The sequence below is a fragment of the Oncorhynchus tshawytscha genome, unplaced genomic scaffold (assembly GCF_018296145.1).
Source record: "Oncorhynchus tshawytscha isolate Ot180627B unplaced genomic scaffold, Otsh_v2.0 Un_contig_14086_pilon_pilon, whole genome shotgun sequence".
Lineage (NCBI taxonomy): Eukaryota > Metazoa > Chordata > Actinopteri > Salmoniformes > Salmonidae > Oncorhynchus > Oncorhynchus tshawytscha.
In genome coordinates, this window is record NW_024608596.1 from 4605 (window position 1) to 25465 (window position 20861).

At 40.8% G+C, this 20861-nt stretch overlaps 1 protein-coding gene across 1 annotated transcript in view; it reads left to right on the plus strand.

Annotated features, from left to right (window-relative positions):
- The first annotated feature begins 1531 nt into the window (after window positions 1–1531).
- Window positions 1532–20861, plus strand: part of LOC121843654 (zinc finger and SCAN domain-containing protein 21-like) — a 31878-nt gene continuing 12548 nt past the window's right edge. The window contains exons 1-5 of the mRNA XM_042313415.1: window positions 1532–2286; window positions 2711–2811; window positions 2968–3145; window positions 7991–8088; window positions 8324–8501. Coding sequence (XP_042169349.1) covers window positions 1944–2286; window positions 2711–2811; window positions 2968–3145; window positions 7991–8088; window positions 8324–8501 — 898 coding nt within the window. The 5' untranslated portion in view covers window positions 1532–1943. The remainder of the gene's footprint in view (window positions 2287–2710; window positions 2812–2967; window positions 3146–7990; window positions 8089–8323; window positions 8502–20861) is intronic.

Genomic DNA, 20861 nt, shown 5'->3' on the forward strand with positions numbered 1-20861 from the left:
CAACCCTACTCAGTGTGTTGTCTCTATCATGTATCCTACCATGACTATATCAACCCTACTCCATGTGTTGTCTCTATCATGTATCCTACCATGACTATATCAACCCTACTCCATGTGTCTCTATCATGTATCCTACCATGGCTATATCAACCCTACTCCATGTGTTCCACTATCATGTATCCTACCATGACTATATCAACCCTACTCCATGTGTCTCTGTCATGTATACTACCATGACTATATCAACAAACATTATTGGGTACAGAAGGCCGGCAACGCTGACCAGGATGGGTTAACACTGCTCTACACTTCTAGATAATGTGTTACTGTTGGGGGTAGTGGAGGACCAGGATGGGTTAACACTGCTCTACACTCTCCTAGATAATGTGTTACTGTTGGGGGTCGTGGAGGACCAGGATTGGTTTACACTGCTCTACACTGGCTCCTAGATAATGTGTTACTGTTGGGGGTCGTGGAGGACCAGGATTGGTTTACACTGCTCTACACTCTCCTAGATAATGTGTTACTGTTGGGGGTGTGGAGGACCAGGATTGGTTTACACTGCTCTACACTCTCCTAGATAATGTGTTACTGGTGTAGAGAGGAGTAGGCAGGATGCAGTTGCAGGTTTGAAACTACTGAATTTATTTCAGCACCATTTTCCAGGTTTCTGACATGTCCCTGATTTTCTGGTTAACAACAACATTGGATGTTCTAAGTTCACAACAATACTTAAACCACATCAGGAGACCACTTTTGAAGTCTGAGAAAAATCTAAGAAATGTTCATTTTTGTGTGTAGATACCCTTTAATTCAAGTGGCAACAGCAAGAGCCTTGCTTGGTAAGTGGTGTCTCTGTAGCACACATGTGATTGCAGAGTCTGCTGAACAAATCACAACTGGATTGATGCTAATATTCATGATATATTCTGCCAGGTAGGCATAGACTACTTTGTTGTTAACATTTAATTGACAAGGTTTGTGGGAAAGCTTTTTCATCAACCAGAAGATGGTTGTCATTAGCATCATCGCTAACAGCTACACATAGTGGTAGACTGCACTCAGACAGGGGCATTTCCTGGCTGTTTAATCTTCAAAAAGTTGAAGGGAAATACAAATCACATAGGCAAATTTAACGACAATTTTGAGGCAGAGAGTTCAGAATAAGTATAACAAAAAATGAATAAAAATTATACCAGGGCACTTTAGAGACTGGAAGGGCAAAGGGGCATGTGCTCTACACAGGTAGAGTCCTATCTGTCCATGTTGCCTTTTGCAAAGTGGGCACTGCTTCATGTGGTAACACCACCACTCACCTAAATAGCCCACATGCCGCTGAGTGAGAAGGTTTTTAAATTGTTTTTGGGCAGAATTATGTGAGGTGTTGTTAGTGATGAGCCTCGGTCCATTTAGGTCGGAATATGCCACCCTCGTCAATCTGTCACCTAATCCTGCCTAATGGGCAGGTCAGCCCTGGAGGAAAGTATTGGCTGTAAGAAGTAAGAGAAAATAACATCTGGTTGTTTTTAAATGACTTCTTTTGACATTGCATTATTTTTGTTCCGTTCTGTGTTGCTCACTCCAGTCAGCAGATGGCGATGTGAGTTTTTCAGGTGATGCTTCTTGCGTGACGTATAATCTAGTGGACGGAACACGAGGCTTCTTCAACGGAGACAAAAGGCTTCCGTTTCAACCAATGCGGTGGTTTGCTAGCGAACATAGATCCGGAGCATTTAAGCTCTTTAGACTAATCTTGTGTATATCAATCTTAGTGTTTAGAACACAATTCTGTTTACGCATCCACTTGTTAATTTAAACGTAGTTTGCTTCTTAAATTAGCGAATGTGTTAACTTGATACTGCACAAGGCTAATCGCCCGGAGCATGAGGTCACGAAACTAGACGGAGAAAGATCTGGTGAAAGGAGAGGAAGAAGCTTTCAGAATGGAAGAGGAGGCTATCACATTGAAACAAGAGGATGATATTACAGGGAAAGAGGAAGATGGGAAAGAGGTTGTCAGAGTGGAAAATGAGGAGGTAGAAGCTTTCAGAATCAAAAAGGATGAAGATCCCGTAACATTGAAGAAGGAGAATATAGTGAAAGAAGAGGAAGAACCTTTCAGAATCAAAAATGAGGAAGATGCCGTAACATTGAAGGAGGAGAATGTAGTGAAAGAAGAGGAAGAACCTTTTGGAGTAAAAGAGGAAGAGGAGGCTATCTCAATAAAAGAGGAGGAAGATGTTTTAGGAGTGAAAAAGGAGGAGTCAGAATATCCGATTACCATCAGTGAGTACTGTCTTAAAAACAGGGGCACAAACGATGCAATTGTTGAACTAATGTGGTTTTAAATGGGGCATTCTACTGAAGTTCTACACTTGAATATGTTGTTCAGTACTGCCATTGGTACATATATATTTTTTAAATGAGATGTATTTTATTCTCCATGTGGTCTATATTAAAGCTCACTTCATCTTGTATAACAGGATTCTACAATCCAATTCTGCTGCATCATTTCTACATAAAATATCAAAGGGATGTAAAAGCCACCCATTTCATGGAACGACCCTTTTACATTTGCATCACAAACAGTATTTTTTTTAAAGGCATAAATTTAGGCCCTTTTTAGACATATTAATGGCTCTGGTAAGACCCTATGATCGCAATAGAAGATCATAGGTTGACTGTCTGTTTGATGTTGTCATTCACACAGGAGAGAGACATGACGATCCTGGATCCTCTGGGGAACCTCAACAACATCCTGATCCTGCTGACGAGGCAGAGAAGAGTCTCTCCAGATCAGAACACCAGATGGTACAGCTTGGTCTGGTCTAGCATACAGCTTGGTCTGGTCTAGCATACAGCTTGCTCTATCTGGGTCTGGGCTGGGTTTCTGTAAAGCAGTTTATGACAACAGTGACATCAGCATCCATAATGATATGTGTCTGTGTCCCTCTTTGTGGTTACTAGGACAACGCTAGCCCTTCCTCCCTCCCGGAGTCCCCGTGTCGTGCCTCTCCCGGTAGCACCTTACTGCTGGGTATGAAGAGGTTGTCTGTGCTGCTGGTGGACTGCAGGAAAACAATGGGGCTGAGTGGAACTGTGAGAGGAGGAAAAGAGAAGAAAGGATCAGATTTGACTCATCAAAGTAAGTGCTGTAATTTAGTTTGAACAAATTAAATAGATCTGCCCACTGGAATCTGTTACCAGGACAACCAGCAGAGTTCTGTTTGTTGACAGGAAGATAGACTGGTATCTGTTACCAGGACAACCAGCAGAGTTCTGTTTGTTGACAGGAAGATAGACTGGTATATTTCCACCACAGTAGACAGTTCTGTTAGTTGACATGTAAAACCTTGATGTAAAACCTTGATGAATGTTAGCTTTAGAGAGAAACCAATAGACCATATAAAACCTTGATGAAAGTTAGCTTTAGAGAGAAACCAATAGACCATATAAAACCTTGATGAAAGTTAGCTTTAGAGAGAAAGTTTCAAGATGATCTGATGTAAGGTGCATGTTTTACAAAAACCTTTTCCATAAAACATGATGGATGTTACATTGCCTGTCCCAGTCAACCCCCCTATCTTTACAAGACTGTAGAACAGGAACAAGGCCCTGCATTAAGGACCAAATTGTGATAAATAGAAATGTTTACCAGTTCCATTTAAGGACCAAACAACTGACAGCTGTGCCAAATAAATGTCAAAATAGTTGGCAAGAGATTTTCATTGTACTGATTCCATGGCACATGGTTTATGAATTGACACGCAAAATGACGCCGGATTCAAAGCTTCAATTATTATACAAAATTCTTGCAACCAATATAATGTTATATATGGGGATACAATCTTCCCAGCTCTGCAGATTTTGCTGCGAGGAGGCAGTCATTAGATAATTTATTTTGGTACTGTCCATATGTAGCTCGTTGTTGGTCACAGGTCCAGGAATCGCTGAAGAATTGCAACATTTACCTAGAACTAACGCTGCAGATGGCAATACTGGGTGATTTGAAAAGTCCTATTCAATCAATCAATAATATTAGAATTATTTTAACAAAAATGTTTATCTTTAATTTACAATCTGTAGAAACTATGAGAATCGAAAAGTTTAGTACTTTTGTGAAGCATCACAGCACAGTTAAAATATAAATGGCAAATATAAATCCCATATGGATGTTAAGAGACAGACGGGAGGGGTTGAATGGAGCTGAAGGGACTGGATGGTGTTAAGAGACAGATGGGAGGGGTTGAATGGAGCTGAAGGGACTGGATGGTGTTAAGAGATGGGAGGGGTTGAATGGAAGGGACTGGATGGTGTTAAGAGATGGGAGGGGTTGAATGAGCTGAAGAGTGGGAGGTGTTAAGAGATGGGAGGGGTTGAATGGAGCTGAAGGGATGGTGTTTAGAGACAGATGGGAGGGGTTGAATGGAGCTGAAGGGACTGGATAGAGACAGATGGGAGGGGTTGAATGGAGCTGAAGGGACTGGATGGTGTTAAGAGATGGGAGGGGTTGAATGGAGCTGAAGAGTGGGACTGGATGGTGTTTAGAGACAGATAGGAGGGGTTGAATGGAGCTGAAGGCTGGGACTGGATGGTGTTAACTTTGCTTCTACTGCATTCGCGTAACAGGCAGGCTCCTCGTGGAGTGCAATGAGAGGCAGGTGGTTAGAGCGTTGGACAAGTTAACTGTAAGGTTGCAAGGCAGGATCCCCCGAGCTGACAAGGTGAAAATCTAGCGTTCTGCCCCTGGACAAGGCAGTTAACCCACCGTTCCAAGGCCGTCATTGAAAATAAGAATGCGTTCTTAACTGACTTGCCGAGTTAAATAAAGATTCAATAAAGGTGTAAAAAAAAATCTGCAAAATCGCCGCCCAAAAATACCAAACCTGAGATCGGCCCTAATTAATCGGCCATTCAGATGAATCGGACTACATCTAATATGGAGTATGTCAGTTTCAAATGTTACGGTCTTTGATTCAATTATATTTTTGAAACTCAGGCTGTGTGTGTTTATCTGCGTCATTCCTTGATCATTCCTTGTGGTCCTGTAGCTCAGTTGGTGGAGTATAGTGCTTGTTAAACCAGGGTAGTGGGTTTGATTCCTGGGACCATCCATATGTTAAGTGTTTGCAAACATGACTGCAAATCCCTTTGGATAAAAGTGTCTGCTAAATGGCAGATATATCCACTGATTATACCAAACATTTCGAACACCTTCCTAATATGGAGTTGGACCCTCCCCTTTCTCCCTCAGAATAGCCTCAATTCATCGGGGCATGGACTCTACAAGGTGTCGAAAGCTTTCCACAGGGATGCTGGCCCATGTTGACTCCAATGCTTCCTTTGGGTGCAGTGGAGGCTCCTCAGAGGAGGAAGGGGAGGCTCCTGAGAGGAGGAAGGGGAGGCTCCTGAGAGGAGGAAGGGGAGGCTCCTCAGAGGAGGAAGGGGAGGCTCCTCAGAGGAGGAAGGGGAGGCTATAAACTATACTAAAAATAATCACGTCACCAAATAATTGATGAAAACATGAAGGTCTACAGTAGCCTCAGCAGCATTCTGTAGGGTAGCACCATGGTGTAGCCTGGAGAACAGCGAGTTTCCGTTTCTCCTCTGAGTAATTTGACTTCAATACAAACCTACGAGGTTTTGGAAAAGTTTTTTTCACCTGGTCACATACAGCTGATGTGTTGTGCATTGAAGTCCAGAAGCGAAGGGAAAAGGTGAGAGGAGGAGAGAAGGAATACAACGTGGCTGTAATGAAAGTGAACTGTGTTTACACATGATCAGGGGTGTATTCATTCCGACGATTCTGTTGAAAAACATTTCTTAAACGGAACAAAACGGGGATAAACATACCTGAATTTGTTTTTAAAAAACTCTCGTTTGCAACTGCTGGACTAATGATTACATTCTAGATCAGTAGGCGAGAGTGGTATTGAATGTGTCACTGTCTGTCACCTTAAATTTTTCTCTCAACCTGTGTGCACCTACGTTGTAAACTTTCATTCATAGACTAGGTTGTAGCTACCTCATGATGGGTATAGGGAAAATGTTAGTATCATGTAGTAGTCCAAACCTATCACTGTTACATTGAACAGGGTGAATGGAATATGAATGACAGTCATCCAACATGCTGTAGTAGAAATAAGGCCATGCCCATGAAAAACAAAATGGTCCTCCCTCATCTTAACGGCACTGACCTCCACTGTTACGGTGGTGGACCATTCTTGGTACACATGGGAAACTGTTGAGTTGGAAAAACAAATCACAAATCGGTGCGCCTGGAACCTACTACCATACCCCGTTCAAAGGCACTTAAATATTTAGTCTTCCCAATTCACCCTCTGAATGGTACTCAGACACAATCCATGTCTCATTTCACTTAACAATCCTTATTTAACTGGCCTCCTCCCCTTCATCTACACGGATTGAAGTGGATTTAACTAGTGACATCAGTAAGGGATCATAGCTTTCACCTGGATTCACCTGGTCAGTCTATGTCATGGAAGGAGCAGGTGTTCTTAATGTTTTGTATACCCAGTGTATAGCACTACAGATATTCAAGTGCTATTTGCATGTGATGCATTTGCTCTGTTGTTTACAGGATGATTTGTATCTTATAGAGCGTGGCTTTAAGGGAATAGTATGGTCACATGTAGATAAAAAACGAATGTGAAAAATTAACAGAGAAAATGTGTATTAACACACTACCTATTCATATAAGTATTTATTCATCATCTACATATTCATATTAGCTTCTACGTCTGTGTACCGGAAAGTAGTAGTTGTAAGACGTAAGAGAAAATATATCAGCTTATTGTTAAATTATTATGACGTTCTTTCCAATACAAAAAGTGTAGTAACTATTGTTTCCAAACTGCGTTACCCACTCCAGTCAGCAGATGGCGATGAGCGTCTTTCAGGTGATGCTTCTTGCGTGACGTATAATGGACTGGACGGACGCTTCTTCAGGAACAACAAGGCGCCAACTCTTTCAACCACCTCGGTAGCTTGCTAGCCAACATAAAAGTGAAAGATTGACGCTTTAGACCATCTTAATGTACATTATCTAATCTCAGTGTTTTAAACACAGTTCTGTTGACGTATTAACTGGTTAACTGTAACCTAATTTGCAAACTTGTTAAAGATTGATGCTGAGCCTAGCACTAGGCTAGTCGCTAATGCTAGCTAACTAGCTAGCTAACATCCCTGACCATGAGTTCATTAAAGTACTCATCCCCTGCTATAGAAGAGGAGGTCTGCTGTTTGGAGAAAGAAGTTCTGGCGCTGAACATTGAAGAAGAGGATGAGGTTACAGTGAAAGAAGAGAAAGAACCTTTTAGAATGAAAAAGGAGGAAGATGAAACTGTTATAGTGAAGGAAGAAGATGCTGTTATAGTGAAAGAACATTTCAGAATGAAAAAGGAGGAAGAGGAGACTGTTATAGTGAAGGAAGAAGATGCTGTTATAGTGAAAGAACATTTCAGAATGAAAAAGGAGGAAGAGGAGGCTGTTATAGTGAAAGAAGAGAAAGAACCGTTTAGAGAGGAAGAGGATGCTATCTCAATAAAGGTGAAGAAGGAAGACGTTTTTGGAGTGAAAGAGGAGACAGAATATCAGATTAACACCAGTGAGTACTGTCTTCAACAGGGACACAAACTATGCCGTTGTTGAACTAATGTGTGGTTTTAAAGTGGCATTCTACTGAAGTTCTACACTTGAATATGTTGTTCAGTACTGTAGGAATTGTTAAAGGGTCAATCTGCCATTGGTTCATATATTTTAGGGACTTTTCAATTCGATGTATTGAATTCTCCATGTGGTCTACATTAAAGTTCCCCTCATCTAGTATAACAGGCTTTTAAAATTCAATATTGAAGCATAATCTCTACTTAAAATATCAAAGGGACATATTCATGCCTCTTGTAAGACCCTATGATTTTATTAGACGGTTATAAGTTTACTACTCATTTTGATGTTCTCATTAACACAGGAGAGAGACATGACTATGGTGGATCCTCTGGGGAGCTTCAACAACATCCTGATGCTGACGAGGCAGAGAAGAGTCTCTCCAGATCAGAACACCAGATGGTACAGCTTGGTCTGGTCTACATACAGCTTGGTCTGGTCAGCAACAGCTTGGTCTGGTCTAGCATACAGCTTGGTCTGGACAAGCAAACAGCTTGGTCTGGTCTTACAGCTTGGTCTGGACTAGCAAACAGCTTTCTCTTGCTTGGGGGCTGGGTTTCTGTAAAGCACTTTATGACAACAGTGACATCAGCATCCATAATGATGTGCGTCTGTGTCCCCTCTTTATGGTTACCAGGACAACACTAGCCCTTCCTCCCTCCCGGAGTCCCTGTATCGTGCCTCTCCCGGTAGCACCTTACTGCTGGGTATGAAGAGGTTGTCTGTGCTGCTGGTGGACTGCAGGAAAACAACGGGGCTGAGTGGAACTGTGAGAGGAGGAGAAGAGAAGAAAGGATCAGATTTGACACATCAAAGTAAGTGCTGTAGTTTAGTTTGAACAAATACAATAGATCTGCCCACCGGTATCTGTTACCAGGACAACCAGCAGAGTTCTGTTAGTTGACAGGAAGATAGACTGGTGTATATGGATGTTATGAATATCATAACACTGAAAAAGGATTCTGCCAATGAAAAGAGAGAAACCAATTGACCATATAAAACCTTGATGAAAGTTAGCTTTGGAGAGAAAGTTTCAATGATCCGATGTAAGATGCTTGTTTTTCAAAAACTTTTCCTTAAAACATTATGGATGTTACATTGCCTGTCCCAGTCAAAGCCCCTATCTTTACAAGACTGTAGAACAGGCAAACTAAACTCAAGACTTTGGTAATTAATTAACTAATACTGGAGGAAAGCTGTGATCAGGCTGCCTACTCAAGCAAAAGCTTCAAACTGTAACCAGTGCCGGCAACCTTGTTCAGGTTATCAATCAACTTACCAGGGTAGTGACAAACAGTAGAGGAATGAAATCATCAACATGGTTTGATCATATCTTTAGTAATGCTGCAGAAATGGGTTTTAAAGCAGTATCCAGATCCACCAGATGTAGTGATCACAATATAGTAGCCATGTCTAGGAAAACCACCGTTCCAAAGGCTGGGACTAATATTGTGTACAAGAGGTCATACATTTTTTTGTAGTGATTCCTATGTTGTTGATGTACAGTGCCTTGCGAAAGTATTCGGCCCCCTTGAACTTTGCGACCTTTTGCCACATTTCAGGCTTCAAACATAAAGATATAAAACTGTATTTTTTTGTGAAGAATCAACAACAAGTGGGACACAATCATGAAGTGGAACGACATTTATTGGATATTTCAAACTTTTTTAACAAATCAAAAACTGAAAAATTGGGCGTGCAAAATTATTCAGCCCCCTTAAGTTAATACTTTGTAGCGCCACCTTTTGCTGCGATTACAGCTGTAAGTCGCAATTGGGGTATGTCTCTATCAGTTTGCACATCGAGAGACTGAAATTTTTCCCATTCCTCCTTGCAAAACAGCTCGAGATCAGTGAGGTTGGATGGAGAGCATTTGTGAACAGCAGTTTTCAGTTCTTTCCACAGATTCTCGATTGATTCAGGTCTGGACTTTGACTTGGCCATTCTAACACCTGGATATGTTTATTTTTTAACCACTCCATTGTAGATTTTGCTTTATGTTTTGGATCATTGTCTTGTTGGAAGACAAATCTCCATCCCAGTCTCAGGTCTTTTGCAGAAATCAGGTTTTCTTCCAGAATGGTCCTGTATTTGGCTCCATCCATCTTCCCATCAATTTGAACCATCTTCCCTGTCCCTGCTGAAGAAAAGCAGGCCCAAACCATGATGCTGCCACCACCATGTTTGACAGTGGGGATGGTGTATAACAGAGGGTGATGAGCTGTGTTGCTTTTACGCCAAACATAACATTTGCATTGTTGCCAAAAAGTTCAATTTTGGCTTCATCTGACCAGAGCACCTTCTTCCACGTTTGGTGTGTCTCCCAGGTGGCTTGTGGCAAACTTTAAACAACACTTTTTATGGATATCTTTAAGAAATGGCTTTCTTCTTGCCACTCTTCCATAAAGGCCAGATTTGTGCAATATACGACTGATTGTTGTCCTATGGACAGAGTCTCCCACCTCAGCTGTAGATCTCTGCAGTTCATCCAGAGTGATCATGGGCCTCTTGGCTGCATCTCTGATCAGTCTTCTCCTTGTATGAGCTGAAAGTTTAGAGGGACGGCCAGGTCTTGGTAGATTTGCAGTGGTCTGATATCCTTCCATTTCAATATTATCGCTTGACACAGTGCTCCTTGGGATGTTTAAAGCTTGGGAAATCTTTTTGTATCCAAATCCGGCTTTAAACTTCTTCACAACAGTATCTCGGACCTGCCTGGTGTATTCCTTGTTCTTCATGATGCTCTCTGCGCTTTTAACGGACCTTTGAGACTATCACAGTGCAGGTGCATTTATACGGAGACTTGATTACACACAGGTGGATTGTATTTATCATCATTAGTCATTTAGGTCAACATTGGATCATTCAGAGATCCTCACTGAACTTCTGGAGAGAGTTTGCTGCACTGAAAGTAAAGGGGCTGAATAATTTTGCACGCCCAATTTTTCAGTTTTTGATTTGTTAAAAAAGTTTAAAATATCCAATAAATGTCGTTCCACTTCATGATTGTGTCCCACTTGTTGTTGATTCTTCACAAAAAAATACAGTTTTATATCTTTATGTTTGAAGCCTGAAATGTGGCAAAAGGTCGCAAAGTTCAAGGGGGCCGAATACTTTCGCAAGGCACTGTAAATAATATTTGTTGGTCCGTGGTGTGTAATGATGAGCAACCAGACACTGCCCGTGACACATTTGAAACTGCTTATACCAGTTACTAATAAGCATGCACCCATTAAGAAAATGACTGTAAAAACGGTTAAATCCACGTGAATTGATGAGGAATTTTAAAAATGGTATGATGAAGAGGGAGGCAAAAGAGATGGCATATAGGTCTGGCTGAATAACTGATTGGCAAACTTATTGCAAATTGAGACATCATTTGACTAAACTGAATAAAAAGACGAAAGTACACAATGAAACAAAGATAAAATACATGAAGAATGATTGTAAAAATCTTTGGAGCATCTTCAATGAAATTTTGCGCAAATAAAATCTATTTGACCAGATACAATGCTATTTTACAGTAAACAAATATAGACTTTTAGCTTATAGGGAAGTTCATTCAGCAAGCACAGCACTTGCAAATGACTGATTGGCTGAGAGAAATTCATGATAAAAATATTGTTGGGGCTGTTTTGTTAGACTTCAGTGCAGCTTTTGGCATTATCGATCATAGTCTGCTGCTGACAAAAACGTATGGCTTTACACCCCCTGCTATATTGTGGATAAAGAGTTTTTCTTTTAAAATGTAACCTTTATTTAACTAGGCAAGTCAGTTAAGAACAAATTATTTTTTTCAATGACGGCCTACGACTGCCTTGTTCAGGGGCAGAACGACAGAGTTTTTTACCTTGTCAACTCGGGGATTCGATCCAGCAATCTTTCGGTTACTGGCCTACCGCTCTAACCACTAGGCTACCTGCCACCCCAGAGCTACAAAATCAAGTTTGAATCAGGAATTCCCCAGGGCAGCTGTTTGGCACCTACTTTTTTCAATCTTTACCAACAACATGCCAATGACATTTGAGTAAAGCCAGTGAGTCTATGTATGCGGATGACTCAACACCGTACACGTCAGCTACTACAGCGACTGAAATGACTGCAACACTTAACATAGAGCTGCAGTTAGTTTCAGAATGGGTGTCAAGGAATAAGTTAGTTCTAAATATTTCTGATTACCTTAAAACCTCTTGGTGTTAGGGGGCAGTATTTTCATTTTTGGGAAAAAAACGTCCCCGTTTTAAACGGGATATTTTGTCGGGGAAAGATGCTAGAATATGCATATAATTGACATCTTTGGATAGAAAACACTGTAAAGATATTGTCTGGGAGTATAACAGAACTGATGTTGCAGGCAAAAGCCTGAGAAAAATCCAATCCGGAAGTGCCCCAGGTTTTGGAAGCGCTGCGTTCTAATGACTCCCTATATGGCTTTGAATGTACCATCAACGAGCTTAAGCTTTCTACGTATTCCCCAAGGTGTCTACAGCATTGTGACGTAGTTTTACGTATTTCTGTTGAAGAATAGCCGTATGGGGGCACATTGCGTAAGTGGTCACATGGTGACTCCGAGAGAGATTCTCGCATAAAGTGCAGAGGTAGCCATTACTCCAATTGGTCCTAGAGAAAAAGGAATTGTCCCGACGGATATATTATCAAATAGATATTAGAAAAACACCTTGAGGATTGAGTCTAAACAAGTTTGCCATGTTTTTGTCAATATTATGGAGCTAATTTGGAATATTTTTCGGAGTTGTGACCGCAATTTCCGGACGATTTCTCAGACAAGCGTGAAGAACAAACGGAGCTATTTCGCCAACAAAAATAATATTTTGGGAAAAAATGAACTTTGGCTGTCTACCTGGGAGTCTCGTGAGTGAAAACATCCGAAGTTCATCAAAGGTAAACGATTTAATTTGATTGCTTTTCTGATTTCCGTGACAAGTTTGCCTGCTGTTAGCAAGGCATAATGCTATGCTAGGCTATGATAAACTTACACGGATGCTTGTCTAGCGTTGGCTGTAAAGCATATTTTGAAAATCTGAGATGACAGGGTGATTAACCTCTTAAGCCCACCCGACACGCAGGCGTGCCATCTAGCCATCTGGAAATGCAAATGCAAACGCTAAATACTAATAGCACTCGTTAAAACTCAAACGTTCATTAAAACACACATGCAGGGTACTGAATTAAAGCTACACTCGTTGTGAATCTAGCCAACAAGTCAGATTTTTAAAATGCTTTTCAGCGAAAGCATGAGAAGCTATTATCTGATAGCATGCAACACCCCAAAATACCTGAAGGGGACGTAAACAAAATAATTAGCATAGCCGGCCCTACACAAAACGCAGAAATAAAATATAAAACATTCATTACCTTTGACGAGCTTCTTTATTGGCACTCCTAGATGTCCCATAAACATCACTATTGGGTCTTTTTTTCGATTAAATCGGTCCATATATACCCAAATATCGATATATGAAAAGTGTGTGAATCAGAAAAAAACACCGTTTTAAAACGCAACGTCATTTTTTTAAATTAAAAAAGTCAACGATAAACTTTCACAAAACACTTCGAAATACTTTTGTAATCCAACTTTAGGTATTAGTAAACGTTAATAATCTATCAAATTGATCACGGGGCGATGTGTATTCAATAGCTCCACGTCTTCAAATCATGGTCGGAAATCTCTCTTCCAAAACATCCTGTCTCTCTTACTCGTTTGACCAAGAAACAACGCCCAGGCAATTGACAAGACTGGCGACATCGTGTGGAAGCTGAAGGACTTGCAATCTCGGCCCCATCTAATTTGCTGTCCCATAGACAATACATGCAAGTGGCGCATTGATATTTTTTCCAGTTTTCGGTGATCAGTTTTTCTTCCGCTTTTCGATGAAACACACGTTCTGTTATAGTCACAGCCGTGATTTAACCAGTTTTAGAAACGTCAGAGTGTTTTCTATCCACACATACTAATCATATGCATATACTATATTCCTGGCATGAGTAGCAGGACGCTGAAATGTTGCGCGATTTTTAACAGAATGTTCGAAAAAGTAAGGGGTCGGCTTAATTAACAAAAGGCGAAGCTGTGTTCCAATATATTTCACTTGTGATTTTCATGACTAGGAATATTTTCGAGGAAGATTTATGTCCGTTGCGTTATGCTAATTAGTGTCAGATGATGATAACGGTCCCGTTCACGGGCTGGGTGTCACTACAGGTTAAGTTACATGGCCTACTATGCTAATTCTGTAGCGGTATTGTTAGAGGGGGCTAAAGAAATATTTTGTTGGTGCGCCAGGCAGGTATTAACCCTAGTTATTAAAGTTAGTTATTACCTATAATAACATGATTATTTTTAAATATTATTAAAACCGAAAGGATGAGAGTAGAATAGATAGAGTAGCGCTTCCAGACACATTCTAAACATGATGGAGACTTAAAGGAGGACTGTAGCATCTAATGATGAAACATTATGGAGTCTTAAAGGAGCCTTGTAGCATCTAATGATGAAACATTATGGAGTCTTAAGCTTTAATTTGTGGTATTGCACTTGTGAATGCATGAAAGTTAAATATTTCTAATAAAAAAATCTGTATTTTGCACTCTGCAATTTCACCGGATGTTGTCGAACTGTTCCGCTAGCGGAATCCCTAGCATAACAGGTTTTAATGTGTTTGAACCAATCAGTTGTGTTGTGACAAGGTAGGGGTGGTATACAGAAGATAGCCCAATTGGGTAAAAGACGAAGTCCATATTATGTCAAGAACAGCTCAAATAAGCAAAGAGAAACAACAGTCCATCATTACTTTAAGGACCACCACAAGAATGGAAGATCCAGAGTTACTTCTGATGCATAAGTTCATTAGAGTTACCAGACTTAGAAATTGCAGCCCAAATAAATGCTTCACAAAGTTCAAGTAACAGACACATCTCAACATCATCGGTTCAGAGGAGACTGCGTGAATCAGGCATTCATGGTCGAATTGCTGCAAGGAAACCACTACTAAAGGACACCAATAAGAAGAAGAGACTTGCTTGGGCCAAGAAACACGAGCAATGGACATTAGACCGGTGGATATCTGTCCTTGGGTCTGATGAGTCCAAATTTGAGAGATTTTTGGATCCGAGCGTCATGTCTTTGTGAGACGAGGAGTAGATGAACAGATTATCTCCGCATGTGTGGTTCCCACCGTGAAGCATGGAGGAGGAGATGTGATGGTGTGTGGGTGCTTTGTGTTGACAATGTCATGAATAAATAAATCAAAGTCACACTTAACCAGCATGGCTTCCACAGCATTCTACAGCTATATGCCATCCCATCTGGTTTGGGCTTAGTCCCACTGTCATTTGTTTTTCAACAGGACAATGACCCAACACACCTCCAGGCTGTGTAAGAGCTATTTGATCAAGTAGGAGAGTGATGGAGTGCTGCATCAGATGACCTGGCCTACACAATCCCCCGACCTCAACCAAATCAAGATGGTTTGGGATGAGTTGGATCGCAGAGGTGAAGGGAAAGCGGCCTACAAGTTCTCAGCATATGTGGGAACGCCTACAAGACTGTTGGAAAAGGATTCCAGGTGAAGCTGTTTGAGAGAAAGCAAGGGTGGCAACTTTTGAAGAATAAAATATATATTTTGATTTAACACTTGTGGTTACTACATGATTCCATGTGTTTTTTAATCATTTTGATGTCTTTATTATTCTACAATGTAGAAAATAGTAAAAATAAAGAAAAACCCTTGAATGAGTAGGTGAGTCCAACCTTTTGACTGGTACTGTACATTAAATTTCCTAACAGCTCCAGTGGACATTCCTGCAATCAGCATGCCAATTGCCCGCTCCCTCAGAGACCTGTGGCATTGTTGTGTGAACAAACTGCACATTTTCGAGTAGCCTTTTATTATCCCCAGCACAAGGTGCACCTGTGTAATAACCAAGCTGTTCAATCAGCTTCTTGATATGCCACACCTGTCAGGTGGATGGATTATCTCGGCAAAGAATAAATGTTGACTAACAGTGATGCTCATGAAACATCCAACACTTTACATGTTGCGTTTATATTTTTGTTTTTGCTGTTACTATCAGTTTCAACAACGGGGAGATGTTACTGATGTGCTTTGTATCTTCGACGTAAAAACAAGTTTTGGACTTCCACACAAAATTACTTCTTTAGTTATTTTATGTTTAAGGAAGTGTGTAGGTCACATTCTGTATCATACAGCTATGAATGTTATATATTTAGAACCACTTGTTCAATTGGAATCCAGCGACGTCTGTGTCTTCAGTGTCCTAGAACTGTCTAGTTTTTTGTGTTCTGACTTGTAAAACAGGATGAATAAGTAATGTAAACATATCAGTAATTACCAGGAAGCTCTACATTTGTTTTAAAATCACACTAAGATTGTTAAAACTGGCCTCGGGTTATTGAGAGATCTGATTTAGGATTTACCCTCGTAGCAAGGTTGTTTTATCATGTGGTTTCATTTGGGTCTCTATTTAAAAATAACACTGTCTTTGGCAGGAGAAAGACCAGACTCAGAGGAACCAAAGCCAGGGACGTCCAAACTAGCAAGACGACACCAGTGCTCCCACTGTAGAAAGGGTTGTAACCGGTTATGGGACCTGAAACATCATGAGAAAATACACACAGGAGAGAAGCCTTACCACTGTTCCCAATGTGGAAAGAGTTTCAAACGGAAAGCATACCTGAACCAACACGAGAGAATACACACAGGAGGGAAGCCTTACCACTGCTCCCAATGTGGAAAGAGTTTCATCCGGAAAGCAAACCTGAAAGCTCATGAGAGAATACACACAGGAGAGAAGCCTTACCACTGCTCCCAATGTGGAAAGTGTTTCAACCAGAGAGGAAACCTGAAAAAACATGAGAGAATACACACAGGAGAGAAGCCTTACCACTGCTCCCAATGTGGAAAGTGTTTCGTCCGTTCGGGGGAGCTGAAACAACATGAGAGAATACACACAGGAGAGAAGCCTTACCACTGCTCCTGGTGTGGAAAGAGTTTCAACCGGAAACCATGCCTGAACCAACACGAGAGAATCCACACAGGAGGGAAGCCTTACCACTGCTCCCAATGTGGAAAGAATTTCATCCGGAAAGCAAACCTGAAAGCTCATGAGAGAATACACACAGGAGAGAAGCCTTACCACTGCTCCCAATGTGGAACGCGTTTCAACCTGAGAGAATACCACACATGTGGAAAGAGTTTGGGGGAAGCTGAAACCTGAGAGAATACACACAGGAGAGAACCCTTACCACTTCTCCCAGGTTGCAAAGCTTTTGCCCATTTAGGAAGCCTGAAAGAACACATTAGACTGCACACAGAGGAGAAGGCTTAGAAAAGCTCAGACTGTGGGAAAACATATTACTCATAACAGTCATTTAAACGTCATTAGAGAATCCACACAGGACAGAGAAATTACTTCTCTTAGCGTGTATATTTATATACATCACATTGACTTAAAATTCATCAGAGAACATACACAGTGCTCCCGTTGTCTTATATTGTTGACTGACAATGTGTTTACCTGTCTTTACCAGATGAAATTAAATGGTACAGGGTATACTCAAACATATATTTGTTTGTTTTTATTAGAAAACATGAATTGAATATGGAGTCTGTCAGTTTGAATATAAAGAAGATCAGGTTCCTTCTTTTAAACTGTCCTTTTTTAAACTCTTTGTGTGTTTATCTGGGTGTGTCATTCCTCCAGCACTACAGATAATCAAGTGATATTTGGATGTGATGCATTTGTTCCATTGTTGACATTTGCATTGTTGGCCCACTGATGATTTAATGAAATGAAAATGTTCAGACTCTGTAATGGAAAATGTTAATTGTTTGTGTGTCCACATAACTGAGTATGTGACTAACCTTGTGAAACTGTCCTATTATAATCTCCTGTTCTTGGGACTATCATCCTGTGTTGCAAACCAATTTGCACCTGTGTCCTTGTATGAATAAAGTCCCTCCCAGGAACAGGAAACTATAAAGATATGTGCTAATCACTCAATGCTTCAGGAATTCAGACTGTCTACACTGCGCTGTGTAACTCTGTTATTCTCTCTGAGCTCAGAAATAAAGAATCTTGGTTTGACTTGGACTCCAGCAGATCCTTATTTTATAATATCCACCACAACTCTCCCAAGGATTGCTGTTTATCATTGTCTCAAAGAAGAGTTCCTCGTTCCACTTTCCTGGGGGAATTTACAAGCCTCCCACTGATTGAATAAACATTGTTTCCACAGGTAACATTTTGTGTTTCACCCAACCAGCAACCGATATCCAATGACTGGTAACATTTTGTGTTTCACCCAACTTGCAACCTAAATCCAATGACAGGTGACATTTTGTGTAGATTTCGTGTTAAATTCACTTTAGTTGAGGAATCAAAGAAATGTAAATAGAAACTAGATGTTGAACTGACGTCTGTGCCCAGTGGGCTGGTTTGAATAAGCAGCAGGTGTTGGATCGATATCCACCTTAGTAGCTAAGTTTCCATGTAATTTGAGACTGATTTTCATGTGAATATTCAAAAATCTGCATAAAACAATATATACATTTTCCCACCAGAAATGTTTCTATCAAACAGATTTATTGCAGATTAAAGGCTTTGCGTGACAAATAAATAACTTTTGCTGTTAAATTCCCAATGGTTTCCATCGCATTTTCAACTGTACTGATGGTTTAACAAAACTGTTGCATTATATTGCAAAAATTCTCTTGTCCCGTGCACTGTAGCCAGCAGCTCACAGATACAGTGTTGGTAGGCTACCTACATGATGAGATTATTATGGATGAGAGCGATATTATTTTATTTGTCAAATGGCAGCCAAGCATCAATCATCATGTCACCAGAATAAGACCATCAAAATGTATTGGAAAGGAGCATCAAGCTCATCACATGCACTTTCACCACCCTGTGAAGTTCATAACTTATTTAATCTGTAGCCTAATAAACTACATGGGTTCCCAAGTCGTAGTGGGAGGACCACACAACATATCATCACGTGACTCCAAGTTAACTAAGATGTGATGGTTATTTTATAAATATTTGCTCATAAAGGAGTTTCCACCTCCATTTCTCGCTTATACATTTTTACTGACACAAAAAGTCCCCACCATGTCAAACAAACTAACATATAGTTTGTTGGCTTTTATAAAATTGTTCAGGCATATCCTGTTTCCGTCAGCCCGGTCATTACTTTTGAAATGGTTGGATCAATATCCACCTTCATGATGTGGATGAAGCCTGATTTGGAATGTCTGAGTAGTTCTATATGATGTCATAATACACCCCTCTGATAATCAAGTGATATTTGGAATGTCTGAGTAGTTCTATCTGATGTCATAATACACCCCTCTGATAGTGATACATTTGCTCCATTGTTTCCATGTCAGTTGGTTTCCCACTCTGATGATTTATATCTGACAGAGGGGCTTTAAATGAATAGTATGGGGACATCTTAGTGGGGCTTGAAGTAAATAAGATTATTAATCATAAACTCTGACAGCAACAATACACTGCAGCTTTGACATCAAGAAGAGAATGGGCTGATGGGTGGTGGTGCTACTCTATAGGTAAGGCTGTTCAATATGAATGTTCAATACACACAATAGGTTGGTTATGGAGGGTCATGTACCACAGTCAAAGTCCTGCAATAAGAGCTAAGAGACAAATATTTGTGTAAACTATACATTGTTGTGTTCTGTAGTTGTCACTGAGTTGGCTGATATCCGATTTCCTGGGGTCACTCCACAGTTAAGGCTGTACAGTGCCTATACAAAGTCTACACTTTGCTCTTTTCATATTTCTTTTGATCCTGACAAACTCCCCAGTCCCTGCCGGTGACAAGCATACCCATAACATGATGCTGCCACCACAATAGTTAATGTGTGGTCTATCTCCAGGTCATCAGACTGTTAAATAGTCACCTCTAGCCGGCCTCCGCCCAGTACCCTGCCCTGAACTTAGTCACTGTTCCTAGCTGTCAACCACCCAGTACTCCACCCTGTATTCTAGTCAAGGCTCATCCTATATAACTACTGCTGTACACACCTTTTATATTCATATACGGTCCATAATGTCTAGACACACCATCATATACATTGTAAACCAACTGTACATATTTATATTCCAGACTCTGACATTCCTCGTTCTACCATTTCTATATTTCTAAATCCTTAAAATAAATTGTAGGGAAAATCATTAGGTCACACAAATGACTATTTCTAAACAAAGATAATAGACAAGTAGAATGGGAGAGGTTTCTTATACTATCTTTACTTGCTCAGTGAAGAGACTCCAGGGACGGTGATGAAGGCTGTAGGAATGAAGATGAGTGAAAGACTCCAGGGAGGAATGAAGGCTGAGGAATGAAGATCAGACAGTGAAGAGACTCCAGGGACGGTGATGAAGGCTGTAGGAATGAAGATCAGACAGTGAAGAGACTCCAGGGATGGTGATGAAGGCTGTAGGAATGAAGATCAGACAGTGAAGAGACTCCAGGGATGGTGATGAAGGCTGTAGGAATGAAGATCAGACAGTGAAGAGACTCCAGGGATGGTGATGAAGGCTGTAGGAATGAAGATCAGACAGCAATACTGGTCCTGTGGTCAGGTGGGGGAGTGGTCGATCCAGACAATGATTGTGAGGAAGCATGCAGGGAACAGGCTCCTTTCTACTACCATTCTGGGGTCTGGATACATGCCAACAAAGACTACAACTGCTTCAAACAATGGGAGAGGCTACCATTGACCATCACACTTTCTTTCATAACCAGGAAGCCCATGTTGAGCCATCAGTGTTCTCACTATGGAAGAGGGAGCAGCCGTCATCCAAGAAAACCATGTTGAGCCATCATCCAGGGATCATCCAGGACAAAGGTGCAGCACTGGTGTTAGTGGCTGATGACAGAAGTGACAGCCTGACAGATCATTGTTGTTGAGCAGAGACAGCCAGAGAATCAACCAGATTGATTCACAGTCAGTTTGATCACAGAGAATCATTGTTGTTGAGCAGAATCAAGAGAATCACAGCCAAGTTTGACACAGTCAGTGTTGTTGAGCAGAGAATCAACCAGATTGATTCACAGTCAGTGTTGTTGAGCAGAGAATCAACCAGAGAATCAACCAGATTGATTC